This window comes from Pelophylax lessonae (genome assembly GCF_965119305.1).
Source record: "Pelophylax lessonae genome assembly, chromosome: 6".
Lineage (NCBI taxonomy): Eukaryota > Metazoa > Chordata > Amphibia > Anura > Ranidae > Pelophylax > Pelophylax lessonae.
Window position 1 is genome coordinate 289,897,494 of NC_138773.1, and position 27,318 is coordinate 289,924,811.

Sequence of the window (27,318 nt, forward strand, 5' to 3'; positions counted from 1 at the left end):
CCCATAGACACACTCCTAAACCTTAGGACACAGGCAGTCTTCCCAGAAGAGTTGAAGCTGTTATAGCTGCAAAGGTCGGGCCAACTCAATATTAAACCCTAAAGACTAAGACTGGGATGCCATTAAAGTTCATGTGCGTGTAAAGGCAGGCGTCCCAATACTTTTGACAATATAGTGTTGCCGAAAAGGCTCAGGGAAATGGACCACAATAGATCCACTTACTGCAAGAGGGTTCCCTACCACAAACAAAAAGAAAAAGAGAGCAGGGCCTGAGACTGCTTTATAGGTAACACACCTCCATCCCTATTCGTACCTACCACAAACAAAAGCAGAGTCCCCTCATCCACTGTCAGGATTCGCCTTCCACTTATATGTAGAATTATAAGTCCAGGGCTCCAAGGTATGGTTCAGAAAGAAGAAAAAAAGAAAACAAAAAGGGGTGGAGGTGGGAGGTGTGCAACCAGAGGCCCCACCCCAGCGGTATCATACAGTGGCCCTCGGGGGTGTAAGCTCTCTGAGGATATAGGAGGTAACCCCCTCTCAGAAGGTACATGTCAAAGCTCCGGAGGAACTGGCCAGGATCAGGTGGCAAGGTCTGCAATTTGTTACTCAACAGTAAGGATTGGGGTAGCCATTTGGTTATCCTGGTGGAATGTGTTACCAATGTATTCAGCACCTTTGTTTTCCCATTGAAACATCCGGGCCGTGATGACGTCATTGCCATGCATGTGCACAGGAGTCACTACATTCCCTATTAGATTGTGAGCTCTTATGAGCAAGGCCCTCTTAACCCTTTGTCATTTATTGTCTTGTAACTGTACTGTCCCCCTTTATATTGTAACATGCTGCACATACTGTTGGCACTATACAAATCCTGCTCAGCCATAATAATAATCATGGCACAGAGTAGGTGCCGTAAATGTACCAAGAGCTGCAATGTTTTTATTGCTGTGTACCTTCCTGTCTTGATGACAACACTTTTCTTAAAGTGTTACTAAACCCACAACAGTAAAATCAGTCTGTATATGCAGTAAAGCATACTTGTTATACTCACTGTGAAACCTAAGGGGTTAATCATGTGCATTTTGCAAAACGGCTGTTTGATCCTGTCTTCTCTGAGCCTCCCCTTCTTCCACTGTCCCCAATTAATCTCCTGATAAGACAGAGCTTTTTGAGTCACTCTCCACATGCTCAGTTTGGTGTGTATTGCTAAAGAGGTTTTTTTTTTGTTTTTTTTTTTGGGGGGGGGGGGATGTGATCGGCACAGGGCCAATCAGCACTGTCCAGACAGAAAGTCAGCCGCAATGCAGTCTCATAGCAGAGTCAGAGGAGAATGAAAACTCCCCTTCAAACTTTAACCAGTGTGCAGCCGGACACTGATAGCAGTCACAATACTGCTATATACTGCTGATGAGAAAAGGTATTTAGCAGTTTATATTTACTATAATAATTGCATTTCCATGCTCTGTGTACTGTGGGAGAGCAGATATAGTGAATGCAGAATCCAGGGTTTAGTAACATTGTAACTCTTGTTCAGGCCAGCAGGAAAATCTTCACAATGAGGACACAGACAGAAATAAACATGGAAACATGTTTAAAGATGAACTCCAGGCAAATATAAAAGAAAAAAAAAAAAAAAAAAACATTAATGCAGCTTTATATTCATAAATTCTGCATTAAGTGTGTAAAAAAAAAACAAAAAAAACAACATGTCTATTCGTCCATTTAAATGTCATTTAAATTTGTTTTGTGCAAATGGGGCAGAATCCGATGTTCTCAGGCTAAAGTCTCTGGAGATTGTGAATGTGTGAGTGGGGTAAATTTCACATTATGGCCACTAGATGGCATTAACTATCATAGAAAATAAATATGCTCCTCAGCTCCATCTAGTGTCAATAGTGAGGTATTTTTCCCATTCACACATTCAATTTACAGAAAACATTGCCTGGGAACATTTGACCCTTTGAGGCATTTTGCCCTATCTGAGCAAAATGAGTTTACATGCAGTTTTAATGGATGAACAGCTTTGCAAAGCTTTTATAAATACTCCCCTCAATGTATTTTGTTTTAAATGCAAGCAGCAAAAGCACCTGAATTGGACTTGGTTTTAGCTTCTTGAAACCTACTCTACAGCAGAGCATACATTGGGAGACAAAAAAGCAGCACAAGAAGCCAATCAGTTCAATAGGAGAGAGAGTGACTGTCCACTCATAGGCCATGGGTGCAGGGCTGACCCAAGACATTGTGCTGCCTGGGTCCAAGAATAAAATTCTACCCCCCTCCCCACCGCCCCCCAAAAAAATCACACCCACCAAAAGGCCCCCACATCCATTATTTTATATCATGACAATTAAAACTAGTGGTAGGGATGGGATCAGACAGAGAGCTGGTGGTGAGGATGGGATCAGTGGCGCTGGCACTTATTTGCTCTCAGTGTCAGTCGTGCCTCCAGTGATGCCTCTTCCAACATGGGGTCTCCGCACACAGCAGAAAGCTCCTCCTCCTTCATGCCGTTGGTTGTCAGCTGGTCAGCTGACTTTCTTCTGCAGTCTCCGCCTCCTGTCCCGACACGGCAATGGGAGGAGCTGCGGAGAGGATGGGCAGGCGATCTGCTCTGTGGGTATGGCAGCTCTGCCATACCCACAGTAATGACTCCTCTCATTAGTTCTAGAGCAGTGCCGCCCTTACAGGGAAATAAGCAGCGAAGCAAAGCAAGGTGCAGTGGGCGGGAGTTCCGCCACTGTCCTGGACGTCAATTTGCCGCCCCTTTGAAAGTGCAGCCTGGGTCCATTGGACCCACCGGGACCCATGGTAGGGCCGGCCCTGCATGGGTGGGTCCATGACAGCAAGTGGGTTGAATGATGCTGACCATCACTCAACCCAGGAAGACCTGGTGGTGGAAAAGAAGAACTGCAGGGGAAAGCTCTGGATTGAAGGCATGATAGCAAAAGCTGTTTTTATATTTTGTCATTTAGAGGATTGTTATTTATTTATTTATTTTATTTTTTTTCATTAGTCATGCCAGGGTAAGTATTTTGTTTTTCGCTCATTTGCGAAACATAATTTTCAGGAGGTTTTAATCCATAGGAATTTGCAGAAATTAAGGACTGTGAAAAAAAAAAAAAAAAAACACTTTATTTTACCAGAGTGCCTAAAAAAATTTAGAGGAATGTGGATTTTTATATATACGCTTTTAAGGTGATGGTTAGTGCTTTTGTTATCAAATGAGAATCCATTTAAACTTCACTTTGAAAGGCTTTGACCTTCCCCACCGACGTTTAGATTTGCTGGAATATCAGTTTGCTTCCTTTCTGCTATTTCCTAGCTTAGCTTTGTTTCTAGTTCTCTCAACCTTTAGTATTTTTTATTTTTTATTCATTGAAGATTTGGGTTTGTTGTCAGGTTAGAAGGTTGTATCCTTCAAACAATTTTCTTACTTTGTTCTCGGTTACGTTGATGGCTGCAGTACCATCGAGTATGCTTCACCTGTCCTTCACTAGAGCTGGAATGACACGACGCCAGAGCTGGAATGACACCTCGTATAGTTAAAGTGTTTATCAGTTGAATGATGAACATTCTGCAGTTTAACTTTTTTATTTTTTATTTTTTAAAGGTATTTAAAACTATTTTTTATGCCTCTCTTCTATTTACCTCCCTGGCGGTCTGATTATGTCAGGATTTCTGTGCTAAAAGCGGTACATTGTTTTACATGGAAATCTTTTGTTTTATATTTTAAAGTTCACCTTCCCCTGTGATCCCCCACCGTCCTCCTCTGCCGTCCTCCCGCCATCCTCCCACCATCCTCCCGCCATCCTCCCGCAGTCCTCCCCCGCCGTCCTCCCACTGTCCTCCTCCGCCGCCCTCCCGCTGTCCTCCCCCGCTGTCCTCCCCCGCCATCCTCCCGCTGTCCTCCCCCGCTGACCTCCCCCGCCATCCTCCCACTGTCCTCCCCCGCTGTCCTCCTCCGCTGTCCTCCCTCTGTCCTCCCCCGCCATCCTCCCCCGCCGCCCTCCCGCTGTCCCCCCCCCCACCGTCCCCCCCCCGCTGTCCTCCCCCGCCATCCTCCCACTGTCCTCCCCTGCTGTCCTCCTCCGCTGTCCTCCCGCTGTCCTCCCCCGCCGTCCTCCCCCACCACCCTCCCGCTGCCCCCCTCCCGCCGTCCCCCCCCCGCTGTCTTCCCCCCGCCGTCCTCTCGCTCTGTGCTCGGCCGATGCCGGCACCTGTCTTCCGGTTCCCTCACTGCGAGCGATGCATCGCAGGGGGGTGGAACTGGCGGCAAGTTCAAAAATGTATATACACCAAATGCCATGATAGAAAGCTGTGATCCTAACGGATTACACTGTATCATCCCATTTCACTACAGGATTTCACCTGGTGACTTTTCCAGTGCCCTGCCTGTGCTTTTCCAGTACTTTGTAGCTGAAAAATAGAGAATGACCATGACGTCCAAAAAGCATTCCTTTTGCGCAAAATCGCTTTTAGATGAACTGGAAAACAGCGACAGCGAAACGGAGTTACTTGAAGAACTGAGCGATAGCGTTTTGTGGGAAAATTCGTCATCAGGTACGGAAAGTGACCACAGCGGCGATTCTGATGTCTCTTTCTGGCACATCGCTTGTGGAATTTGGGAAGTTTATCAAATTATTCTTCAGAATTTCCAACGGAGCGATGTGCCAGAAAGAGACATCAGAATCGTTGTCACTTTCTGTACCTGATGACGAATTTTCCCACGAATCGCTATCGCTCAGTTCTTGAAAATTTGTATTGAAAATGCATGTTTTATCTTTCAAAAAGGTTTTTCCAAGTACTAAACTTTTCATCCAATTACTAAATTGCTGCATTTGTACATTTTTTAAAGCAAGCATCAAGGAACAGTAGGGGTAAAAAAAAAAAAAAAAAAGCATTTGTGGGTTAAACTAATCATTTCTTGTATAATTCTCCATTAATGGGCATGGCATGACGGGGGGGGGGGGGTAGGTTGTATGACTACATACTTTTTATAATAGGTGTCCTGCGTTCCAATATCAAAAAGTTTGTATCCTTTTTTTTTTTTTTTTTTAATAAATACTACCTATTATGATTTTTCTTGGTGCCTAAAGTTGTCCATTTATATTATGATGTGCAATGTTCTAAAATCCATATCACAGCTGATTGGACTGCATTAAAAAAAAAAAATGAAAAAATGAAGCACAGAAAAATAACTTTTTTTCACGCTTTTTTTCTTTTTTTTAATATATAGTTCCTATTATTATTTTTCTTGGTCCCTAAACTGTTCCCTTTATATTGTACTACCAAATCTTTTCAGTTATTGCAATATTAATTATATTATGCCTCATATCACAGCTGATTGGACTACATTTATGTACAAAAAAAAAAAAATGAAACAGAACAAAAATGTTTTTTTTTTTTGTTTGTTTTCATAGTCACCATTATGATTTTTTTTTCTTTGTGCCTAAAATTGTCCCTTTATATTGTGACACTGAATTATCTATAAGTCTTATCACAGCTGATTGCACTGCATTTATAAAAAAAAAAAGCAAGTGACCAAGTGAACACAGCAAAACAAACTTTTGTTCTCTTTTTTTATTTATTTATTTTTAATAATTCCCATTATAATTTTTTTCCTGGTGCCTAAATTGTCCCTTTATATTATGACACCAAATTATCTAAAAGTCATATCACAGCTAAATGGACCGCATTTATTAAAAAAGTAAAAATTGAAAAAGATGAAACAGAACAAAAACTTTTTTTCTGTTTTTTTTTTTTTCATTATGATTTTTCCTGGTGCCTAAAATATTCCCTTTACACTGTGCTACCAATTCCTTTCAGTTATTGCAATGACAAGCCTGATATACCTTTAGAAAGATGTGGTCCCAGCGTGAATCAAAAGGTAAAATTGCTGGTGCGTATCTCTGGTGCGGCCATCTATTGCCATCCAGTACATAGTGCTCAGTGCCAGCAGGAGATCACGCTGGCATACTTGAGATGTCACTTAAGGAGTTGATACAATTTCAACTAAAATGGGAAAGTGTTTAAAAAATGTAAAAATAAATCATTTAACAGTATCTTGAGGTTTTTTGGGGACAGCATAAGTGCCCCTCTTTTCTTTTCTTAAAACATCCTTGCTAAAAAAAAATACACTTTTCGAACATTGAGAGAGAAAGAGAAAAAAGTACAGAAAAGTTCCCGCTGACAAGTCTGGAATCCCGTGTCTTTGAAAGATGCTTCAGAATTTCAGTGACTCAACTACTCAAAGGAGTGTATACCCCACTGACAAGGTTTAAATATGTTTTATTTCAATTCAGCCTAGACTTCACTTGAGACTGAATTGTATTCCGTGAGAAGCGTATACAGTGTGTTTTAATCTACAGGCTTCTCACAGGAGTTTTCTTTAAGTAACAAAAGCGAAGAAATATTCTCATTGTTTCCAGACAGAAAAGAACCCAAGTGTGAGAAATGATATTGTAAACCACCCAGCAGTAACAAAAAACACGTAGCCATGGTGGGGCCTTGTGTTTGGCAACTTTTAAATAGACCAGGTCAGTGATGGACATCTGTAATAACCTGGATCTCTACTGTGTTGTTATAATGGGGAAGCCTTCTTCTCTTGGATTATTTTATTTTTGTGATAAGTGGAAAAGTGTTGCCTAACCTTGGAGGACAGTGGAAAAGGTGCCACTTACATTGGTGGTCAAGGAAAAAGTTGCACCTTCTGTGGGTGGTCAGTGGGAAAGGTACCCCTTTACATGGGTGGTCAGTGGGTAAGTGTCCCCATAAATTGGTGATTGGTGTTAAAGGGCCGCCTTGCAGTGTGTGAATTATCACTTTACATTTTTTTTTTTTTTTTCACAAAAAGGTGCTTTATTAGAAAATCAAAACAAGTTACAGGTAATAAAACAATTGTAAGGAATATCAAGCATAAAGAAAAATATACTTTCCATACCAAAGTGAAGTCATGGGATATATCGCTAACAAATTTAACGTAGGACCAGGTGGGGAAGAATAGTATCCAAAGACAAGGCAAATTAAATATGGACATAGTGCAATATAACAACAAATAAATGATATTGAGATACATCCAAGGGTATCGTGTAAATGGTCGGCTTCAAATATAACCAAGTATAATATATAAAACATTGCAAGATATAACAAATTGACTTTCGTTCCCTGTCGGGATTAGGGGCCCGACAAGGCGGGGAAGAAGATAGTCAAGAGAAAAAAGAGAGAGGGAAAAAGAAAAGAGAGAGGGGTAACACTCACAAGAAGTACTTTACATTTTTTGACCAATGGGGGACAGTATTCCTTACATTAGTAGTCAGTGGAAAGGATGTCACCCAAAAAGATTTTTGGTGGTGTCCATAGTTACTTGTCTGCTGAGTGACGTTGGCCAAGGAACTATAAGCACCGCCAAGCATGTTCAGTTTTCCTCTGTTCATTGTTCAATTTATCTCTATCATAACCCTTGTGGAGAAAAAGTGCTTTAGACATTATAGGCTGTATAGCACCTTCCTAGTTTAGAGTAGGCTGCTAGGGACATTAAGTATGCTCCTCTGTAACCAGTAGAGCAGGGTTTGATTGCTTTAAGCTGTTCAGTGTCTCACAGGTTGCTTATCTACTACTTCCCCCTGTTTTCTGGATATTTCTAGAAGTATAGTGGGAGCAGGACAAGCAGCCCAAATATTTATGGGGTCCCTGAGGATGTGTGCCCAGTAGGTGGAGGGAGAACTCATAAATGTTCTGAGGCCTGGCAGCCAATGTGGAGAGTTCCAGGGTCCAGTCTTCTGGAGGAGACCCCTGTGCTGGGGGCTCTGCTCCTGGGGCAGAGAGAGAGAGAGTGCCTGGGGCAGAGTCTGTATAGAGCCAGGAGAGCAAGAGTGAGGAAGCTCCACTTTTCTGGGACTGAGTGAGTACTTGATCCTGTTACACAGTGGAGAAATTACTGTGAGGTGTTTCACCTTACAATTTAGTGCAGCACAGCCAAGATTTGTGAAAGACAGCTAGGAGTGTGCTATACTGCCTAAATGTGCTTTTTGCAGCCATAAGCTGTTCAATACAGCCAGGAGTTGTGCAAATTCAGGCAAGAGACAGTACAGTGCAACCTATGGCCATATAATACAGCCAGCACTTTGAGCCAAGCAGCTAGAAGTCTAGCAGTCCTCAAGTTCTACTTTTCGATGTGTTCCATGCTCCCCATTCCTATCCAAGTTTTTGTTTAAAAAAAAACAGCTTAACTGATTCCTGAGCCAGTGGAATAATGCCAAAAATGTAATGTGCCTGGCTGTGCATTGAGTGGTGGGAAATAGACCCCAATTAGCAGTGGTTTCTGGGGGGGGGGGGGGGTAGCGTTATCGATGCAAAGATAATTCTGTAGAAATAGTCCTACCACTAAGAAGAAGACTGCTGATGGCAGTCTGGATGATCAGATGGTTATGGAGGTATTCATAGTGTGCTCATGGTAGTAACACTTGTATTTAACCTTATTTATTTATCTGCTGTGCATACCGGATTGGAGAATTGTTACATCAGATTGCAATAGTGTAGTCTCTGTGCTAATGAAAGAAAGCTAGTATTGTTTTAAAACAGTAGCCAAAATCACTAAATAGTACAAATTTTCCTTTCAACAAGAGAGCTGTCAATATGACATCCAGAAAAAAAACTTTGTGTCTCCCCCCACCCCTACCAGCAGTGTAAATAAAACTTTCATATTACCATTGAATCTGAACCCTCACCAAGAAAAAATAATCATGTTTGGCTACTTTCAAAAGACTCTTGGACGTACATCTCAAGGATCAGAACATTAAGGGGTATGAGAGATGATTACGGCCATGCGCGCCTACACAGGTTGAACTGTATGGACTATTGTCTTTATTCAGCCTCAACTACTATGTAACTCTCCTCAAGCTTGTAGGCATTCTATGCCTTTTTTAAATTTGAAATTAGGTTCCTAAGACACACCCTGATGGGCCCTGCAAATTTGTTCCAGATTCTATTCCCAAGTGAGTGTACGGCAACAAGGCACACAGTAGCTCCCTCACACACAATAACCAGGTAGTGGGTGTCTTTTTTGGCTTTATTGCATATTAAACTTAGATGGGGGCTGGAAAGCTTTGAGATACTTCAGAACTTAGTGCACAAAATGTATGGAGGACTCTTTCTAGTTTGCCTTTTCTCTTCTCTTCCTCCTTCTTTGCTGGGACTAGAGGCACAAGTACTTCTGGGACTCCCAGTAGAGGAAATTCCACTTTGGTAGCACTAAGACAGTTACACAAGGAGTTAAATAGCAGAAAGTCACTAGTATTCTACTTCCAGGCCTCTACTTACTCACCGTATCTCCAGATACTTGGATTGATTCTGTCCAATATTGGTTAGACAATGTACTCTGAATCTCCAGGACGAATCCTCCCCCTTCTTGGCTCTGAACTACTTCCAGGAAAATAGGCCCCCATTCTCTAGCCCAGCTTGGACCTCAATGAATTCTCTGCAGTCTTCAGCTGTCTTGTCCAGAAGGGCAGCAGGTCTTCCAAGCTGTGATCTCCTCCTTCAGGAGAAGAACACCGCTGCTCCAGGCCTCAGACTAATAACAGACTCTCTATCCAACTTCTGGGTACACCTCCCCCAGGGATTGACCAGAGTCCATGAATATTCCGGCTTGGGGTCTGCCTTTTCCAGCCCACTACATTCTAGAACCTACCAGAAGGTAGGGAGACAAATCTAATCACGCTCTGCTCCACTGGCTACAGAGGAGCCAAAAAATATTAAAGTTACCATATGCTCACTGGCAACCTAACCTAGGGTTGCTGCCCACTGCACTGGCTCCAGTAATAGTGAATATTAATCTGAAGCTGCTCTGTATGCTGTAATCAGTGATTTGATTGATTGGTTGTCAGGAGTCCCCTCCCATCCTGCAGCACTAAGAAGCAGAAATCTGGTATGTTGGATGTCACAGGTCTACAGATTGAGGTAAGTATATGTGGGTCTTAAAACATTTTTCATCATTAATTTATTTTTCTCCCCAGTTCACTTTTGCTATAACTTGCTGACGAGGAGGTGTGGTCACACACAGTTCCAACTTTTTAACATTTTCCATATCTGCCTGACTGCTAGGGCCTTAAGGCACCCTACAGGCGAACGTGTATTTTTTGAATGCTCTGAAATTACTTTGGGGTTATGTTTTGATGGCAGTTCAGAAGCAAAAAAGTCTTTACGCAGACTTTCTTCACAATACATTCTGTATTAGCATATGGCTGAATTCACCAACAGGGAGTCAATGTGTACCGCATGCATTTCTACTATCCTGCCTATTCCCAAATATCAGTGGCTGGACGATGAATCTGATTTGCAATCCCACTTTATTTTTTATTTTCTTCATATATTTTTCAGCTCCTGTTACTACCTGTGATGAAAACACTTTTATGTGCAGCAACAAAGTATGCATCCCTAAGCAGTTCCTCTGTGACCACGACAACGACTGTGGAGACGGCTCTGATGAATCTCCAGAATGCGGTAAGTAACATTTGTGCCACCCACAATAAAAATGTTCCCAAGAAATAAAGTTAATTTGCAGCTTGGAGCACACTGGAGGTTAAAATGTGGCTTTATGATATATATTTTATCCACCTAGGCACATCATGCACTATACAGAGTGATCATAATTAAACTGATGGGTGAAGCAGTTCAAGATCTTAACAGAAGGACCACAGTAAATGTTGGTGAACAGCTTAAAGCTGAGCTCCTGACATAAAAACTTTCTTAGAAACATATTCCTCAGTTCCCTTTGTTAACCCAGATGTTGCCTTGAAAAGTAGCTGTGGCATCATCACTATTGGCCCAAACACAATCAGAAAATCGTAAAATAAATACCACTTTCAAAACGATCATGCAATAATCTGATCATTAGTGCACAGCCTTCGAGAGCCGATCACTACACTTCAATAATAATAAAACATAAATAATGCCGCGCCACAGGTATATAAGTGAAAAAAGTGGCAAAATACCATACAAACAAATGTGAATGAATCCATATATACTCTTAAATTCCTAGGCAGAAAACGTGAATAAATGACACGAATTCACATCAATGGTGGAAAAAATGATATATAATGAAAAAAATATATAGTGTAAAAATGGAGGCACACTAATATAATAGGTGATGTCCTCCTAATTGTGTAGATCAAAAAATCAAAATATATAAAAATATTATGTATAGTGCGTCAAAAAGAAATAATGAATAAGTCCCAAATAAAATAATCCTTCTGTGCCGTGCTCAGATTAATATATAGTGCTGGTGCTTCACTCCACACTCTGGTGCTCCGTGTGTATGTGCTCAAAAGCAGCTCACCTCATTCATTGACTCATATATTTCAATGAATAAATGCACATTAATCCCCAAGGATTCTGGGTAAAAGAAATTGATATTAACTCCCTTCCTTTCCAGGGCTACCAGATGCAGGTAGGTAGAAATGGTCCCGTTCATATGAAAACAAAATGGACAATCTAGTGCTCTCTGAATGGCTTTTAATGAGTGTATTAAAACAGCAGATCGACTCACATTAAAATGCACTTAAGCCGCGTGGTCTGTTACAAACTTGTTAAAACAGGATGTGATCCGACCGTCCTGGATCCGGCGTACTCGAGCAGGCTCCTCTACCGTACGCGTTGCGTCACTACTACGACTTCGTCAGCAGGGGTCACTTTACAGAGTGATCATAATTAAACTGATGGGTGAAGCAGTTCAAGATCTATCTGAAGCACCACAGTAAATGTTGGTGAACCGCTTAAAGTAAAAACTTTCTTAGAAACCTACTTCTCAGTTCCCTTTGTTAACCAAGATGTTGCCTTGAAAAGTAGCTGTGGCATCATCACTATTGGCCCATACACACGATCAGAAAATCGTAAAATAAATACCGCGTTTGAATCGATCGTGCAAAAAATCTGATCATTAGTACACAGCCTTCGAGAGCCGATTCCTACACTTCATCCAATATTATCCAATGGAACAAGCAAAAATATTTGTTTTCTCGTACAATACCAGATCGTACGATTTTCATTTAATCAGTATAGTTTTCAACCAAAAATACAATACAAATACAATACATTACATTACTTTCTTTTCTGTCGTACGAGAACTTTTGTAACTTTAGAAAAATCTTCATTTTTAATATGAGATTAGCATGCAAAAAAAAAAAAAAAATGATAATCATTCTTACGATAATCTCATTGTGTGTAGCAGGCATAGCCTACACATAGCCTGTGCAGAGAGCAGAGCTGTGGGAGGGACCCAGCAGGTGCCTACTCCAAGCTTCTTGTAGAAAACAACAGCAGGGGACGAATACAAGACCAGTCACCCTGCACAAGGATAGAGAGCAGTAGTCACAGGTTTCTATTATAAGAAGGTGAGAAAAAGTACAGAAGTCGTTTATGCTGGATTACTCCAGATCTTTTAGAATAAGGACACCAAAAAGTAATGATACACATGGCTCTTGTATTTGTTTAGCCCAGATTTCAGCTTTAAAGATATTTTTCTTTGAAAATAAAAAATGTATGCAAAGTATATGCAAAAAGCTAAATATATAGTTTAGCCAAATTTGGTTGAGTTTCCGGAAAATGCACTTTATTACCAAAAGTATTGGGGCGCCTGTCTTTACATGCACATGAACTTTAATGGCGTCTTAGTCCGTAGGGTTCAATATTGAGTTGGCCCACCCTTTGCAGCTATAACAGCTTCAACTGTTCTGAGAAGGCTGTCTACAAGGTTTAGGAGTGTGTCTATGGGAATGTTTGACCATTGTTTTAGAAACGCATTTTTTTAGTCAGGCGCTGATGTTTGAGAGAAGATCTGGCTTGCAGTCTGCGCTCTAATTCATCCCAAAGGTGTTCTATTAGGTGGAGGTCAGAACTCTGTGAAGGCCGGTCAAGTTTCTCCACCCCAAACACGCTCATCCATGTATTTATGGACCGTGTTTTGTGCACTGGTGTGCAGCCATGTTGAAAAGTGAAGGGCCAACCCCAAACTGTTCCCACAAAGTTGGAAGCATGAAATTGTCCAAAATGTCTTGGTATGCTGATGCCTTAAGAGGATGAGTAACGTCAGACAGCAGACTTTAGCCCACCGTCGGCTGAAAGTGGATCAAAGGAGTGTAGAATGAACTGCACTCATGTGATCCCCAGGAGAAGTAGGGCCTAAAGAGGTTTGGCCCTTCTTCTCCTATAAGAAAATAAATTATAAAGAAAAAATCACATCATTGCATAGCAGATAGATAAGGTCTGTGATCTATTGTAAATAATGCTTGCTGCGTTGCACATATTTGCACAATTTTAAATTTTTCTTCTCGGCTGCTGCTTTTACAGGTTATCGCCAATGTGCTCCTGATGAGTTTATTTGCGCTGATGGACGCTGCCTGCTAAATTACCAGTGGCAATGCGATGGCGACTTTGATTGCCGAGATGGGTCAGATGAAGCCCCTATAAACAGAAAGTGCCTTAATACAGGTAGGAGGTTCAACCATTCATTCAGTTTTTATCGCAAAAATAAAAAGAAAATGCCTGGTAGTTTTATGTGTTGTGATGTATGCTTTCCTCTTCCATGGGTGTAGAACTGTAAACTGTAAGTAACAAGGGGGCTGCCTTTTGGAAAATTTCATAACAAGCGAAGACAAGCATTTCTGTACTGTATGTACGGTCGAGCTCTCTGCTATAGAATGTGTAGACGATGTCCGATGTCCGATATAAATTAGTTACATTTTGGAATCTTTGCTTTTTCCCATAGAAAAGGAATATATTTTATAGTAGCATTCTTCCATAGTCATTGATCCAGGGAATTAGTCTTCCTTGGGTTCCATTTATGCCTTCCTATCGATCGGCAGTAACACCCAATACACAATGGGTGAAGTACATTGTTCTCTAATTATGAAGCTGCACTCCCCATAATGCTTAATAGGAAATCATTTTATTGCAGTTATGAGTATGTGTAGCATCCTTCTAGATAGGCTGCTAGTAAGGATTGAGCAAACTTAGTTCTTGTGGCTATGCTGAAATCAGCAGAGCAGCATGTGATTGCTTTGGTCTGCTCTTGGCTCTGCAGGCTGCAAGTTTGATTGCTTCCCCCTGCCTTCTGGAGACTTCCATAATATAGTGGGCAGGAGAATCAAATGAGACACCTAATTATTTTTGCAACTCCAGCAAATCCCTGGGTGAGGGTGCCCAGATTGTGGATGGGAGAGTGCATAAATAGTGTGAAGCTTGGGAAAGCAATGTTATTCCACAGGAGGAGAGGTTCCCAGCTAGAAGGGCTGCTGTCATTACTGGCAGTTCAGCTAAAGATCCTGCTAGTCTCATCAAGGTTCCAGCTGTGCCTAGCTAGGGGGCCTATTCTGCTGTAAGTTCCTAAAGGAATAAAAGAGGGATTTGACTAAGGATCCAGTCTGAAGGATCACTGTGGAGACTGGAAGGAGATATCCAAGTTCCAGGGACACTGTGTGTACAGACCTGAAATGGTGAAAGGGGGATCCAATGACTGTTACTACTGTTAACCCCTGGTGCACCACTATTAGGGCCTGGTCTGGAACATTTATGTGGTATCAGTGCTGTCCACTTCGTGTCCTACTGCTCCAGAGACTGTTCTGAAAAGTTGCTATAAAGGGAAGAGTGTCCTCACATTCCTGTTCAGCGTTCTGGAGTAACCCATTTAAAGTGGAAGAAAATATACTTATAGACATGCCAGGTGATGGTATCAACAACGGATCAATCAAAAATATCAGTGAATGCCAGAAATCCCTATCCCCAGGCTTGTTCCACATGAGGGACCAAAGGTGTTGGAGTCACATTGGATATCCAATACATTTCTATCATGACAGATGTCTTTTAATCATCATGATGTGATTATTGAAATCTTCCTAAACTATTATTTTATATTTAGGGCTGGCTGTGGGCAAGGCCATAAAGCTTTTCTATGGTTTAGATAAAACTGGGCCTGGGGGTAACTCTAAAGAGATTGTTTGAGTAAAGTTATCTCAAATATTGGTAACAAGGGGTATGTTGTAGCCGCAAAGGCAGAATTTCTCAGTGGGGGACACCTGGTAACCAAAATTACAGGTAGCTGAAACCGTAAAAGTAATACGCTAAATGTCCAAAGAGCTCAAACACTAGGGCAGGCTGGTCCGGAAGCTGTAGCTGGATCTGGAGTTAGGACGAGATAAACAAAGAGGAAAAGCACCACTAAGTGGTAGGACTGATACAATATTTTAAATGACACCCCTGATGGGGCTACTCACAGGATAGGGATAAAAAACAAGCTCATCATAGATGGAGGTCTAGGACGCCAGATGGTGGGTCAGTCCGCACGGCCGCCACATGGTTTATCTGCGTGTGCTTCCGCGAGGAGGAGGGTGTCGGCCAGTGTCTCTCGCAGCTTTGGTGGATTGCAGCGTGAAGCACTGCGTGGAGGACAGCGTTGAAACGGGATGATGTCAGCAGGATCAGATTGCCAGGAAAAAGCCCTGATCCCTAGTAGCCTATGTTTGCTGGCAGGTGCCTCAACTGCAATGTAGTTGTTGGGAGCCACATGACTGCTTCTAACTATATTAATATTGTTGCTGGGCTAGCATTTGATGCTGATTTGGGTGCTTGGGGAATGCTATTCAAATTTATGACAGTGCTATATCACACCCAAGCATCCCCAGGGGCTGCCACTGCCTACAGCACAAGGTGCTTTGGGGCACCCCAAAGCGCCCTCCCCATGTTGAGGGCAAGTGGCCTGGTGTGGTTCAGGAGGGGGGGGCGCTCGCTCGTCCAGCCAGACTGCTTGCTCGTATAAGGGTCTGGTATGAATTTTGGAATTCAAGGTTCCCCTTGAAATTTAACTGGGAGGGACCCCACGTTGTTTTTCTCATGTTTTTTTTATCTGTATTGCTGGGAGCCGACAATACATTACAGCCGCGAGCAAGTTTAAATAACATTTTTTTTTTTTTTAGAAATGTCAGTATTGCTGAAATAAATAGTATGCCCCTTCCCCCCACCAGTCCATACAGGGACCTCTTTAAAAACATTTTTTTTTAAATTATCGTTTTTACAGGAGCAGTGATTTTATTGATGCCTAGTGAAACAATAAAATGAAAAATTCCTTTAAATATCGTGCCTGGGGGTCCCCTTAATGTGCCTGTAAAGTGGTGCATTTGTGCGATGTATGGAGCCTGCTGCAGCAATACTGACATTTCTAAATGAAAAAATTTAATTTAAACTTGCTCATGGCTGTAATGTTTTGTCAGTTCCCAGCAATACAGATAAAAAACATGAAAAAAAAATGGCGTGGGGTCCAACCCCTAGTTCATACCAGACCCTGCCAAAATTGAAAAATAAAATGGCGTGGGTTCCTCCCCCCCCCTAAAAATCCATACCAGGCCCTTATCTGAGCAAGCAACCTGGCTGGACTGGATAAAGGGGGGGGGGGCGAGCGAGTGCCCCCCCTCCTGAACCATACCAGGCCACTTTTCCTTCAACATGGGAAGGGTGCTTTGAGATGGTTTTTTCAAAACAATCGTTTAAAAAAAAAAATGTTTGCAATGGTACGTGTCCCCCAGGTCAGTACCCAGGTCCCCATAAACCTTTTTTGGGAAACAACTTGCATTTAAGCCTTTAAAATGAGGACTTTTGATTTTTCATGTTCGAGTCCCATAGTCTTCAATGGAGTTTGCATGTTCTAACAAACTTTTCCCCTGTTCGCGGTGTTCTGGTGCGAACCGAACCGGGGGAGTGTTCGACTCACTATTGAGCATCATGGGAAATGTAGTTCCGAAACAACTGGGGTGCCAAGGTTCGCCATCACTGGAGTAGCAAGATAGTCTAGGAAAGCCATTGTTGGCGCAATGCATTGAACAGAGCCATGTATAAAGTCGCAGGCATGTGTTCTGAGCTTTTTAGATCACCCCTTACCCTCAGCTCTGGAAGCACGCCGTACATTTGTTAGATCCTGAATGCTGCCAATTAAAACGTCTGCACAGTGTCAAGCAATTCTGCTTAAACGAAGGCTACAAACTAATTCAGTTTGTATATGTTTAGATGAAGATAAATGATGTTCTCTTAAAGAACTGACAATTCACTCTTAAGCAACTGACGTGAGTTTTTCTTGTTTTGCGATTAAATTACTGCGTTGTGAAAAGCTTGATCATTAAAACATAATAAATTCAAAAGGAAGCCTTTCAGATTGGTAATTTGCTTGTTTTCTTGTTTATTTTTAGTCGCGTCAGTTTACTTCCGCCTGCTTGGCGAGAACAAATACGAACCGACAGTAATTTGGCTTTTTAGCAACAAGCGAGCGCCATTAAAGTTCACCTGATTTCACATCTTCTTCCTGTAGCTGTAGCTGTCAACTGTCCAAATTTGGCCCTCGTTCCACCACAATTGTCCCCTGCACAGGTCCAATGTAGAGATCTGGATCAACGTTGGTAATATTTGCTTTCAGCTTTGTGTATGTTATGACTTTTAGGGCTTGTTCAGACATTGGTCTCTGAAGAGCGAGCCATGATCAACTTGCCCTACAGAGAGAATTTGACATTTACCGCATGCTTTAATTCTTTGAATCCTGCACTAGCGCACAGGGGAGGACTGGGCCAGGGGGCAGGGGGGCAAATGCCCCCTTGGGCCACTCTGATGCCCATAAAAAGGCTTCTGCCCCAGACATGCCTAAAGGATTCCTGGAGAAGAGAAGTAAAAAGTCCCCACTGCTGACCTACTGAGTGCGGGATGAAGAAAAGGACAGAGCGCACGCCTCCTCCCCCCAGCATGGATGGTGTAAACTGTGTCTATGCAGAGGCCGGTTCCATGCCCCACTGGAGCTGCCCCAGCTCCCCCCCAACTGCTCCCTGTTGGCCCGATCGGGAACCTGGATTTGGCCGGTCAGTAGAGAGTACCTGGAGAGGAGCTTTAGCTTGGAATAGGGGTCAGGAGGAGGCCGGGAAGAGGGAGAGTGGGAGGGGGGTGAGTCGCTGTACCATGGGCCTCTGGTTTGTACTTGCCCCCTGAGCCAAAAGTTCCCAGTCAGCCCCTGCTAGCGCAGCATTGCACATGGTTGCAGGGCACTTTTGGAGCAGTCCTATTTATTTGAACAGGTCGCACTCAGTGGTAGAGATGTACAGAACTGTTCGCCGGCGAACAGTTCCCGGCGAACTTCGCATGTTCGCGTTCGCCGCTGCGGGCGAACATATGCGATGTTCGGTCCGCCTCCTATACATCATCATTGAGGCAAACTTTGACCCTGAACATCACAGTCAGCAGACACATTCCAGGCCAATCAGCATACCTCCCTCCCACACCCTCCCACCTCCTATAAATAAGCAAGGGCAGCATCCATCTTAGATAATTTCTGTGTTACTGAGAGCAGGGAAAGTGCTGGTGCTGCTGCTGTTGTTATAGCTGGGGACAGTTCCCGGTCTTGTTAGCCAGTGTTCTTGGTACACTCCTGCTGTAAGGACAGCACCCCATATATATATATCTATTGTCCCCTAAAGCCCTTTTGAGGGCTGGTATTTGTGTAATTTTTTTTGTTCTGTGATATATATATATATATATATATATATATATATATATATATATATATATATATATATATATATCGTCCCCAAAAGCCCTTTTGAGGGCTGGTATTTGTGTAATTTTTTTTGTTCTGTGATATATATATATATATATATATATATATTGTCCCCAAAAGCCTTTGAGGGCTGGTATTTGAGTATTTTTTTTAATATATATATATATATATATATATATATATATATATATATATATGTAGCATGTCCAGAACCAGAAAAAAAAGATCATATAGGTGTAAAAGGGGTTCCCACCATCCCTGAAAAATTATCTTTTTTTTCTGGTTCTGGACATGCTACAGAGCTGAAACTTCACAGGTACAATTTTTAGACCCCCTAGACACTAAATCACGCAAAAAAGTTCTTAAAAATTGTCATTTTTGATAGAGAGCCAATTATTGGGAAAAAAAAAAAAAACTTAACAAAAAAAAAATTTCTTTGGATTTATTGTTTGGGGGGTCTAAAAAGTGTACCTGTGAAGTTTCAGCTCTGCAGCATGTCCAGAACCAGGAAAAAAAGATCATATAGGTGTAAAAGGGGTTCCCACCATCCCTGCTCTACTGAAAAATTATCTTTTTTTTTCTGGTTCTGGACATGCTACAGAGCTGAAACTTCACAAGTATACTTTTTAGACCCCTAGGGTTAGGGTTAGGGTTAGGGCTAGGGTTAGGGTCAGGGCTAAGGTTAGGGTTATTTTTAGTGCTTAGGGTTAGAGTTAGAGGGGTAGGGGTAGGGCTACTAACTCTAACCCTAAGTATCTCACCGTAACCCTAACCCTAGCCCCTAACACTAAACCTAACCCTAACCCTCTAACCATAACCCTAACCCTCTAACCTTAACCCTAACCCTCTAAGTCTACCTATAAAAATAACCCTAACCCTAACCCTAACCCTAACCCTAGCCCTAGCCCTAGCCCTAGCCCTAGCCCTAACCCTAACCCTAGCCCTAACCCTAATTCGTAATTTTTTCTGGTTCCGGACATGCTACAGAGCTGAAACTTCACAGGTACACTTTTTAGACCCCCCAGATGCTAAATCCAAAGAAATTTTTTATTTTTATTTTTTTTTATTTTTTCCAATAATTGGCTCTCTATCAAAAAATTACAATTTTTAAGAACTTTTTTTTGTGTGATCCCTCTCCGGCATGCCACAGTCCAGGTGTTTGTCCCCTTGAAACAACTTTTCCATTACTATTGTGGCCAGAAAGAGTCCCTGTGGGTTTTAAAATTCGCCTGCCTATTAAAGTCTATGGCGGTTCGCAATGTTCGCCGGTTCGCGAACATTCGCCGATGTTCGCGTTCGCCGTTCGCGAACAGTGAATTTTACTTTCAATAGATTTTTATTGAAGTTTTACAAAATACAAGAAATTAAACCATAGTCGTGTTCAACATGAATTAACCGCGACAGGATCATGAATAAGAGAATGCACTGGAACATGGATATAAAAATTCGCATACATGTAGACAGTATAAGTACATAAGACACTGCATAGGTACCAATATCAGAAGTCACATAAAAGACCCGTGACCATCCATTATAAGTGCATTTTACAGAACGAGAACCCAAACTTTAATTAAAGGTAGGGAGGGGAGGAAGGACAATTGCCTGTAACGCAGACATTAACTAGGCGTAGGGGAGAAATATGGGCTTTGCAACCATGCCTGCCACTCCTTATAGAATTTTGGACCCTGGAGTTTAGAGTAAGCATATGCCTTCTCCATAGAACATTGTAAGTTGACTAGCCGGATTGCTTCCGTGTGGGAAGGCGCAATGGGCTTTCTCCAGTGACGTGCTATGACCGTTTTGGCCGCCACTAGTATATGTACAGAGACTGTTCTTAGGGAGGGTGGGAAGGTATCCAGACCTAACGAGAGTAAGGCCAGGGCAGGGTTGGGGGGCCTGAGGATGCCAGTGGTGGTGGACAGAACCTCAAACATCTTTCTCCAGAAACTGGATATGCCTTTGCAGGACCAGAAGATATGTAATAACGACCCTACTTGATCGCAATTGCGCCAGCACAATGGGGTCTGGGAGTCAAAGATTTTTGAAAGTCGATACGGTGTCAAGTACCATCGGGTGAGAAGTTTTTGGAATTGTTCCCAGTGATTCACACATTGGGTGGATTTGTAAGAACAGCGTATAGCAATCTTCCATTGTGCCTCCGAGAAAGACGCTTGAAGTTCCCTTTCCCAAGCTAACATATGTGGAGATTTCAAAAGGGTCAGATTTTGGCCTATGAGATTATAAAACAGAGATATGCCTTTTGTGGAGGGCGAGGGGGACGTAAGGAATTGCCATACTTGTATGGGGGACATCAATTGTGGGAGGGGGGTATTTGCGCACGAAGCTCGCCAGGCTATTATAGGTGAAGCGTGCTTGCGGGGGCAGGTTGAACTCTAACCGAAGATTCTCAAAGGGTTTAAGGGAGTGAGATTGTAGGAGCTGGTCGATCGTGCTAATGCCAGCTGCCTGGAGCGCGGAAATGTTGGTGTATGGAAGTAGTATTTCTAGTGTAGTTATTGGAAGTGGAACACGTTTGCATACAGCGGTGGGCGGCAGTCGTGCGAGGAGGGAGCGCCAGGATTCTAATGTGGCTTGTGTGGGTAAAGGCAGAGACTTGGCATCCAATGGTTTCCACTTGTCTGCTAGTAGTAGAGTAGAAAGGGTGGTAACCTTGGATACGGTCGATTCGACAGAAACCCATGGAGTAGTGGGACTTTCTGCAAACCAGTGTCGCAGTGCTGCCAAGCGGGATGCATCGCAATAGTTAAGTATATCAGGGAGCCCCAAGCCACCTATCGATCTGTGTTTGATCATATGAGAATGCGCACATCTAGCCCTTTTCTTTTGCCATATGAATGCATGTAGTATTTTAGTCAGGGGACGTATATTTTTCTTAGGGAAGGGGATGGGTAGGGTGCGGAAAATGTACAGAATTTTAGGTAAACAGACCATTTTGAACGCTGCTATGCGACCCATCCACGATAGTTCTACCTTCTTGAGTTTGGCCACATCCGAGGCAATGGATTTAAGGAGGGGGGACAAGTTGGCAGAGATCATGTTAGAGGTAGGGAATGTTAAGTCTATACCTAAGTAGTGTATGGGTTGGGTGGACCACGTATACGGCAGAACAGTTTGCAGGTGAGAGCTAGCAGTTGGATGGACTCCCATATTTAGTATTACCGACTTACTAAAGTTGACCTTATAATACGAGATCTTACTGAAGGATTGGAGGATGTCGTGAGTGGCAGGTAAGGAAACTGTGGGGTTGGTGAGGCTAAGAATGACGTCATCTGCAAAAAGTGTGACGACATGGTGGGATCCGGGGAATTTAAATCCTGATACTAGTGGGCTCTGCTGTATTTGTGCTGCTAATGGTTCAATTAGGAGGTTAAATATCAGGGGGGAAAGTGGACATCCCTGACGTGTCCCGTTTGAGATGGAAAACGGTTTCGAGAGTGTGCCAGCCGACATCACTCTGGCGGAGGGGTTCGAATATAACGTGAGGATAGCAGACACGATGGGACCAGAGAAGCCGAATTTTTGTAGGACTGCTCGCATGTAACCCCAGTGAACTCGGTCGAACGCCTTCTCTGCATCAATAGATAAGAGCAGAGAAGGCGTCCGAGTGCGCTCCGCATAATGCATCAGGTTTACTACACGCCTGGTGGCGTCCGGAGCTTGTCGACCCTGGACAAATCCCATTTGGTCGTCCCCTACTAGGGAAGGTAAAACTTTGGCTAGGCGATTCGCTATGATCTTCGCGTAAATTTTTACATCCGAGTTCAACAGAGAGATTGGCCTAAAGTTCGCCGGGGTGTTGGGAGGTTTCCCAGGTTTAGGCAGGGTGGTAATGTGGGCCTGTAACATTTCAGCGGGCAGAATTCCTGTGTCTATAGCTTGTGCGAAGAGTGTCAACATATGTGGGGAGATGATATCTTGCATGGCTGTGTAATATTCATTAGTCAGGCCGTCAGGCCCCGGGGACTTGTTGGACGGCATTGATTTGATAGTTTTGGATAATTCTGAGGGGGCAATGGGGCTATTGAGGAAGGAAAGCGTTTCCGGCGAAAGTGACGGGAGATGTAGGTGTTGAAGGAAAGCTTGTATGTCAGTGTCTGTGGGTTGCGGTGTGGAATTATCTGCATTCAAATTATACAGGGCGCTGTAATAGTCCGCAAAGGCGTCGGCTATTTTTTGGGGGTGGACGTGCCTCTCGTTAGTGTGTGGATGTTGGATTTTTGATTTAAGCCGCCTAGCTTTAAGTCGTGAGGCCAGAAATTTGCCGGCTTTGTTGTGGGAAGAGTAGTAGTTAACACGAACCCGCGCTAGCAGTTTATCATGCTGCTCAGTCAGCAGTCTGCGGAGATCCGAACGGAGAGATGTCAGTCAGGAAGCATGTGTGGGGGAAGGGGAAGACTTATTTAGCACATCAAGGGAACGGATTTCTTCCGTTAGGCGCAGGAGGGCAGAGTTGTGCCTTCTTTTTAACCGGGAGCCTAGTTGGATTAAAAGTCCTCTTATGAACGCCTTATGCGCGTTCCAAAGGGTGGAGGGGGAAACTTCTGGCGTGTGGTTTAGGTGGAAAAACTCCTGTAGGTTCGTTCGTAGATGTTTTAGGGTGTCAGGGTCCGAGAGTAAGGAGTTGTTGCATTTCCAAATAAAGGTGGAGGTGGCGGGTGGGCTGGTGGATAGGGTCATATGGACAGCGGCGTGATCTGACCAGGTGATGGTGGAGATGGAAGAGTCAACAAGGAGTGGTAGTGTGGCAGAGTCGACTAAAAACATGTCAATCCTGGAGTACGTGTTGTGGCTTGCAGAGAAGAAAGAGTAATCCCTCTCCTCTGCGTGTTGGTATCTCCAAACATCGTGGAGCCCTTCTGAATGCAATAAAGCGGCTAGAGAGGGAAGTTTAGAATGTGGCCTAGCCGAGGAGTCTAAGGCATGGTTGGCTACGAGATTAAAGTCCCCACAAATTATCAATTTACCTGACCTTAGTTTCATAACTTTCTAACACAGTTTACGCAGAAAGGATAGCTGACGTACATTGGGGGCATATACGTTAACTATGGTATATACACAGTTATCTATAGTGCAATTAACAATCAGATAGCGGCCTTCCTTGTCCTCCACCATTCTGGAAAGGGAGAAGGACAAGGAGTTACTAAAAGCCAACATCACACCTCTTTTTTTTTGCATTAAACGAAGCATGAAACACATGTGGGTAATCCGGGTGAGTACATCGTGGAGCATTTCCCAGGATAAAGTGGGTTTCCTGTATTGCTAAAACGTCCGCCTTAGCTGAGCATGCCTCCTTCCACATCGAGTGGCGTTTCGCGGGGTGGTTCAACCCCTTAGCGTTCATGGACAGAAAGTTAATAGGCATCGGAGGTCATAAAGGGGTCCAGGATTAACGTGGATGTCTCAGCGGCATAGGGGCGTAAGGAGCAAGGGAAGAAGTAGGGGGGTCTGATCCCGCCCATGTAGGGGCCCATGTGTGTAGAAGGGGGCAACAAAATTGTACCTGAGGCGTTTTTCCCGATCGTCGGAAGGCAGGGCCCACTTGAGGCCTTAGGAGAGGTAGTCTTGGATGTTCTGCGTTGACAGTGGCTCGGGTGGTTGATGGAGGAAGGCACAGTGCGGCTAGTTGTTCGGAAGCTGCAGAGGAGGGTGAAACTGCATGTATACAAAAAGTAAGGCACAGTCACTTGCACGGCACGGTTAGCGATGAAGGATCCATCTAAACAATAAAACAAAAGGGACGAACAGACACACAAACATATAACAGGTAAAAAAGACATGGCCCACCGGGGCCAAGTGGGTAGCAGGAGCTACAAAATTTACAGGGGGGTAAAGAGCACGGTGAAGGGTGCTACTTTAAGGCAAGCAAGGAGGGCCGGGCATGCCCGGTAATGGTGAACTGTGAGTGTCACTTGTGGCGGCTGCGAGATCTTGAATTTCTTGATGCCACCTGCCATTCAGGTTGCACGCGGGGTGGCAGCGGAGGCAGAGCAGGGGCAGATGAGGATTCAGGGGCATCGGGTACAATACCCCATTGGCGAAGAACCCGTAATCCTTGGTCCATGGTGGTGACTTGCGTGTTCGAGCCTTGGTGGGTTATACACAGTTTTGCAGGATATTTCCATTTGTAAATGATTTTATGGTTGCGGAGCGCTTTGGTGATAGTATTGAGGTTGCGGCGTTGCTGCAGTGTATACTGCGAATAATCTGGCAACACTTGGACCGTCGCCGCCCGTTCCGGAAGATGATCTCTACGGCGGAAGGCCTCCAATATCTTTTCCTTAGCTTGGAAAAAGTGTATGCGGAGCAGGATGTTCCTAGGGACGAAAGGAGGGCTTTGGGATTCTGTGAATCCTGTCTATGGTGAGGTCCGCATTGGTTAGGGCGGGAACGACCAGTTGGAAAAGGTCACGAACAAAGTTCGGGAGCTGGTTAGGTAGGACAGTTTCTGGAATGCCACGTAGCTTTAAATTATTGCGCCGTGACCTGTCTTCCAAGTCGTCAAGCTTGGCGTGGATGCGATCCATGTCGGTCTGTTGGGCTGTATGAGAATCCAATAGGGCATTGTATGAGACTGCAAACTCATCCATCTTGCATTCCACAGTATTAACCCGTTCGCCCAGTCCATGCAGCTCCTTTTGGCAGTAAGCTATGGAGGATGATACAGTGGCTTGCATCGATTTATGCATCATGGACAGCATGTCTCTTAAAGCAGTGTCAGAAATAGGCTGTCCTGTGGTAGGGATGGAGGCAAAGGGGTCTGGTGCGGGTACATAGGCCCATGCAGAGGCCGTGGCAGAGTCTTGGTCACTCACCTCCATGGATGTGGAGCGGGCTGTGTGATGGCTGTCTTCCCACCGAGGCTTTGATTTGGCCGGGCTGTGGGTGGACGGCGTGGAGGGCGAGGAGTCTGCAGATCGCTCCGGTCTAGATTGCTTGTTAGCCTCTGCAGTGTCCGAGCGCGCCGGTGACGTCACGGCTGCGACAGTGTGAGGCGAGGAGAGCCGATAAATGACACTTCCTCATTTACATGTGGCTGGCTGTGATTGGACACTGCCAATCACATGGTTAAAGAGCCACGCTACTGGCTCTTTACCAAGATTGGGGTCGCGTCGTGTCCTAGCAACACTTGGCGTGGCCACGATCCCCGCACAGCGTGCCCCTGCTGGGGCACAATAGAGGCCGTTCTGGGGTGCCGTCATAAGACGTCATCTCAGAACGAGAGCCGCACCATTCTGCCGTCGGGGGGCAGGCGGCAAGTGGTTAATAAAAGTACCTGCTGTGGCCATATGAAACCCATGTCATGCAGTCCATGTCATTATTCTGTAGTCTTAAGGACCCAGGTTGACAAATCCTTTAGTCATGTGACCATGCTCTGTCCTTGTCTCCAAGCTTTGCTCCTAGCGGAATTTTAGTTCAAGCTGCTGTTGGGTCTATTAAAGAGAGATAACAATCTTTAAATTATCTGTCATTATGATGGCACTTCGCATCTCCACGTAGTCCCAAATGCTAACAGCGAAGTATTTTCATTCTTGTACCTTTTTCTTTCTTTTGCAGAACAGTCGTGTAACAACTCGTCTTTCATGTGTAAAAATGGAAAGTGCGTTCCGGAGGGAGTTCTTTGTGACATGGCGGATGATTGCGGAGACGGATCTGATGAGAGAGGCTGCCATTTAAATGAGTGTTTAAGTAAAAGAGTCAGTGGTTGTTCTCAAGATTGTCTAGATCTCCCAGTTGGATACAAGGTTAGCAGTCAATATTTATAAGATTACATTTGAAGAAAGTCACACAAATGAATTATTCATGGTGCTAATTTGCTTTCTGCAGTGCCGATGTCCCTTTTATTATCTGGGTGTGTAGGGAGGAGGACACAATGTGAAGTCTTTAAATTTTCCTGCTTTTTTATGTCAGAACTGTACTGTACTTAAGACTTTACTAATAGCAGGTAAATCTTGCCTATTAAAGAACAACCAAAGTCCGGGATTACAGTCTTAAAAGAGAGGTGTTCTCCAATTTGCGTGTTGAATTGATCCCAAACTCCTGCTGCTCATCAGTAAACCACTGAACGTAATAAAACCTTAGAAACCAAAAACAAACACCACCAGAGTGCTTAGAGTTCCGTCATGACTAGGGTATAAAAGATGCTTTGCACTCCCAACGGCTTGACCACCACTCCACTAACCTTTTTTAAAGAATAACCACACAAGACTCAGGATGGAGTACAACAGCCATAGCAGCCTTTTATTAACCAATTATAAATAGGAGTCACAAGGTCCTTGTGGGCATCAATTACTCCTACCTGTGTGACCACTGAAAATGTTTAGGCCTCCAGCCACAACAAACACCGACTCAGAGACAAACAACTACACGCAGGTACCACCAACCATAATAATGGGAGCCGTACCCAGGACGGGTCCCTACCAATGTACCTATTCTTTATACTCAAAAAACCCATAGCAGGACCTTGTATCCTGCCATAGGAGGCATAAGGTCCTTGTGGGCATCAACTACTTGTACCTGCGTGACCACTGAAACTTTTTTAGGCCTCCGGCCGCAACAAACACCTACTCAGGAAACAAACAACAACACACAGGTACTACCAACCATAATAATGGGAGACATACCCAAGATGGGTCCCTACCAATGTACATATTCTTTATACTCAAAAAACCCATAGCAGGACCTTGTACACCACCATAGGAGTCACAAGGTCCTTGTGG

The 27,318-nt window shown here is 43.7% G+C and overlaps 1 protein-coding gene across 6 annotated transcripts in view; it reads left to right on the top strand.

The window, feature by feature from the left end:
* Positions 1 to 27,318, top strand: part of LRP1B (LDL receptor related protein 1B) — a 2,177,452-nt gene that overhangs the window by 1,823,460 nt on the left and 326,674 nt on the right. For all 6 annotated transcript variants that reach the window (XM_082262163.1, XM_082262161.1, XM_082262165.1 and 3 more), the window contains 3 exons: positions 10,381 to 10,503; positions 13,348 to 13,488; positions 26,156 to 26,343. In XM_082262163.1, coding sequence (XP_082118289.1) covers positions 10,381 to 10,503; positions 13,348 to 13,488; positions 26,156 to 26,343 — 452 coding nt within the window. The remainder of the gene's footprint in view (positions 1 to 10,380; positions 10,504 to 13,347; positions 13,489 to 26,155; positions 26,344 to 27,318) is intronic.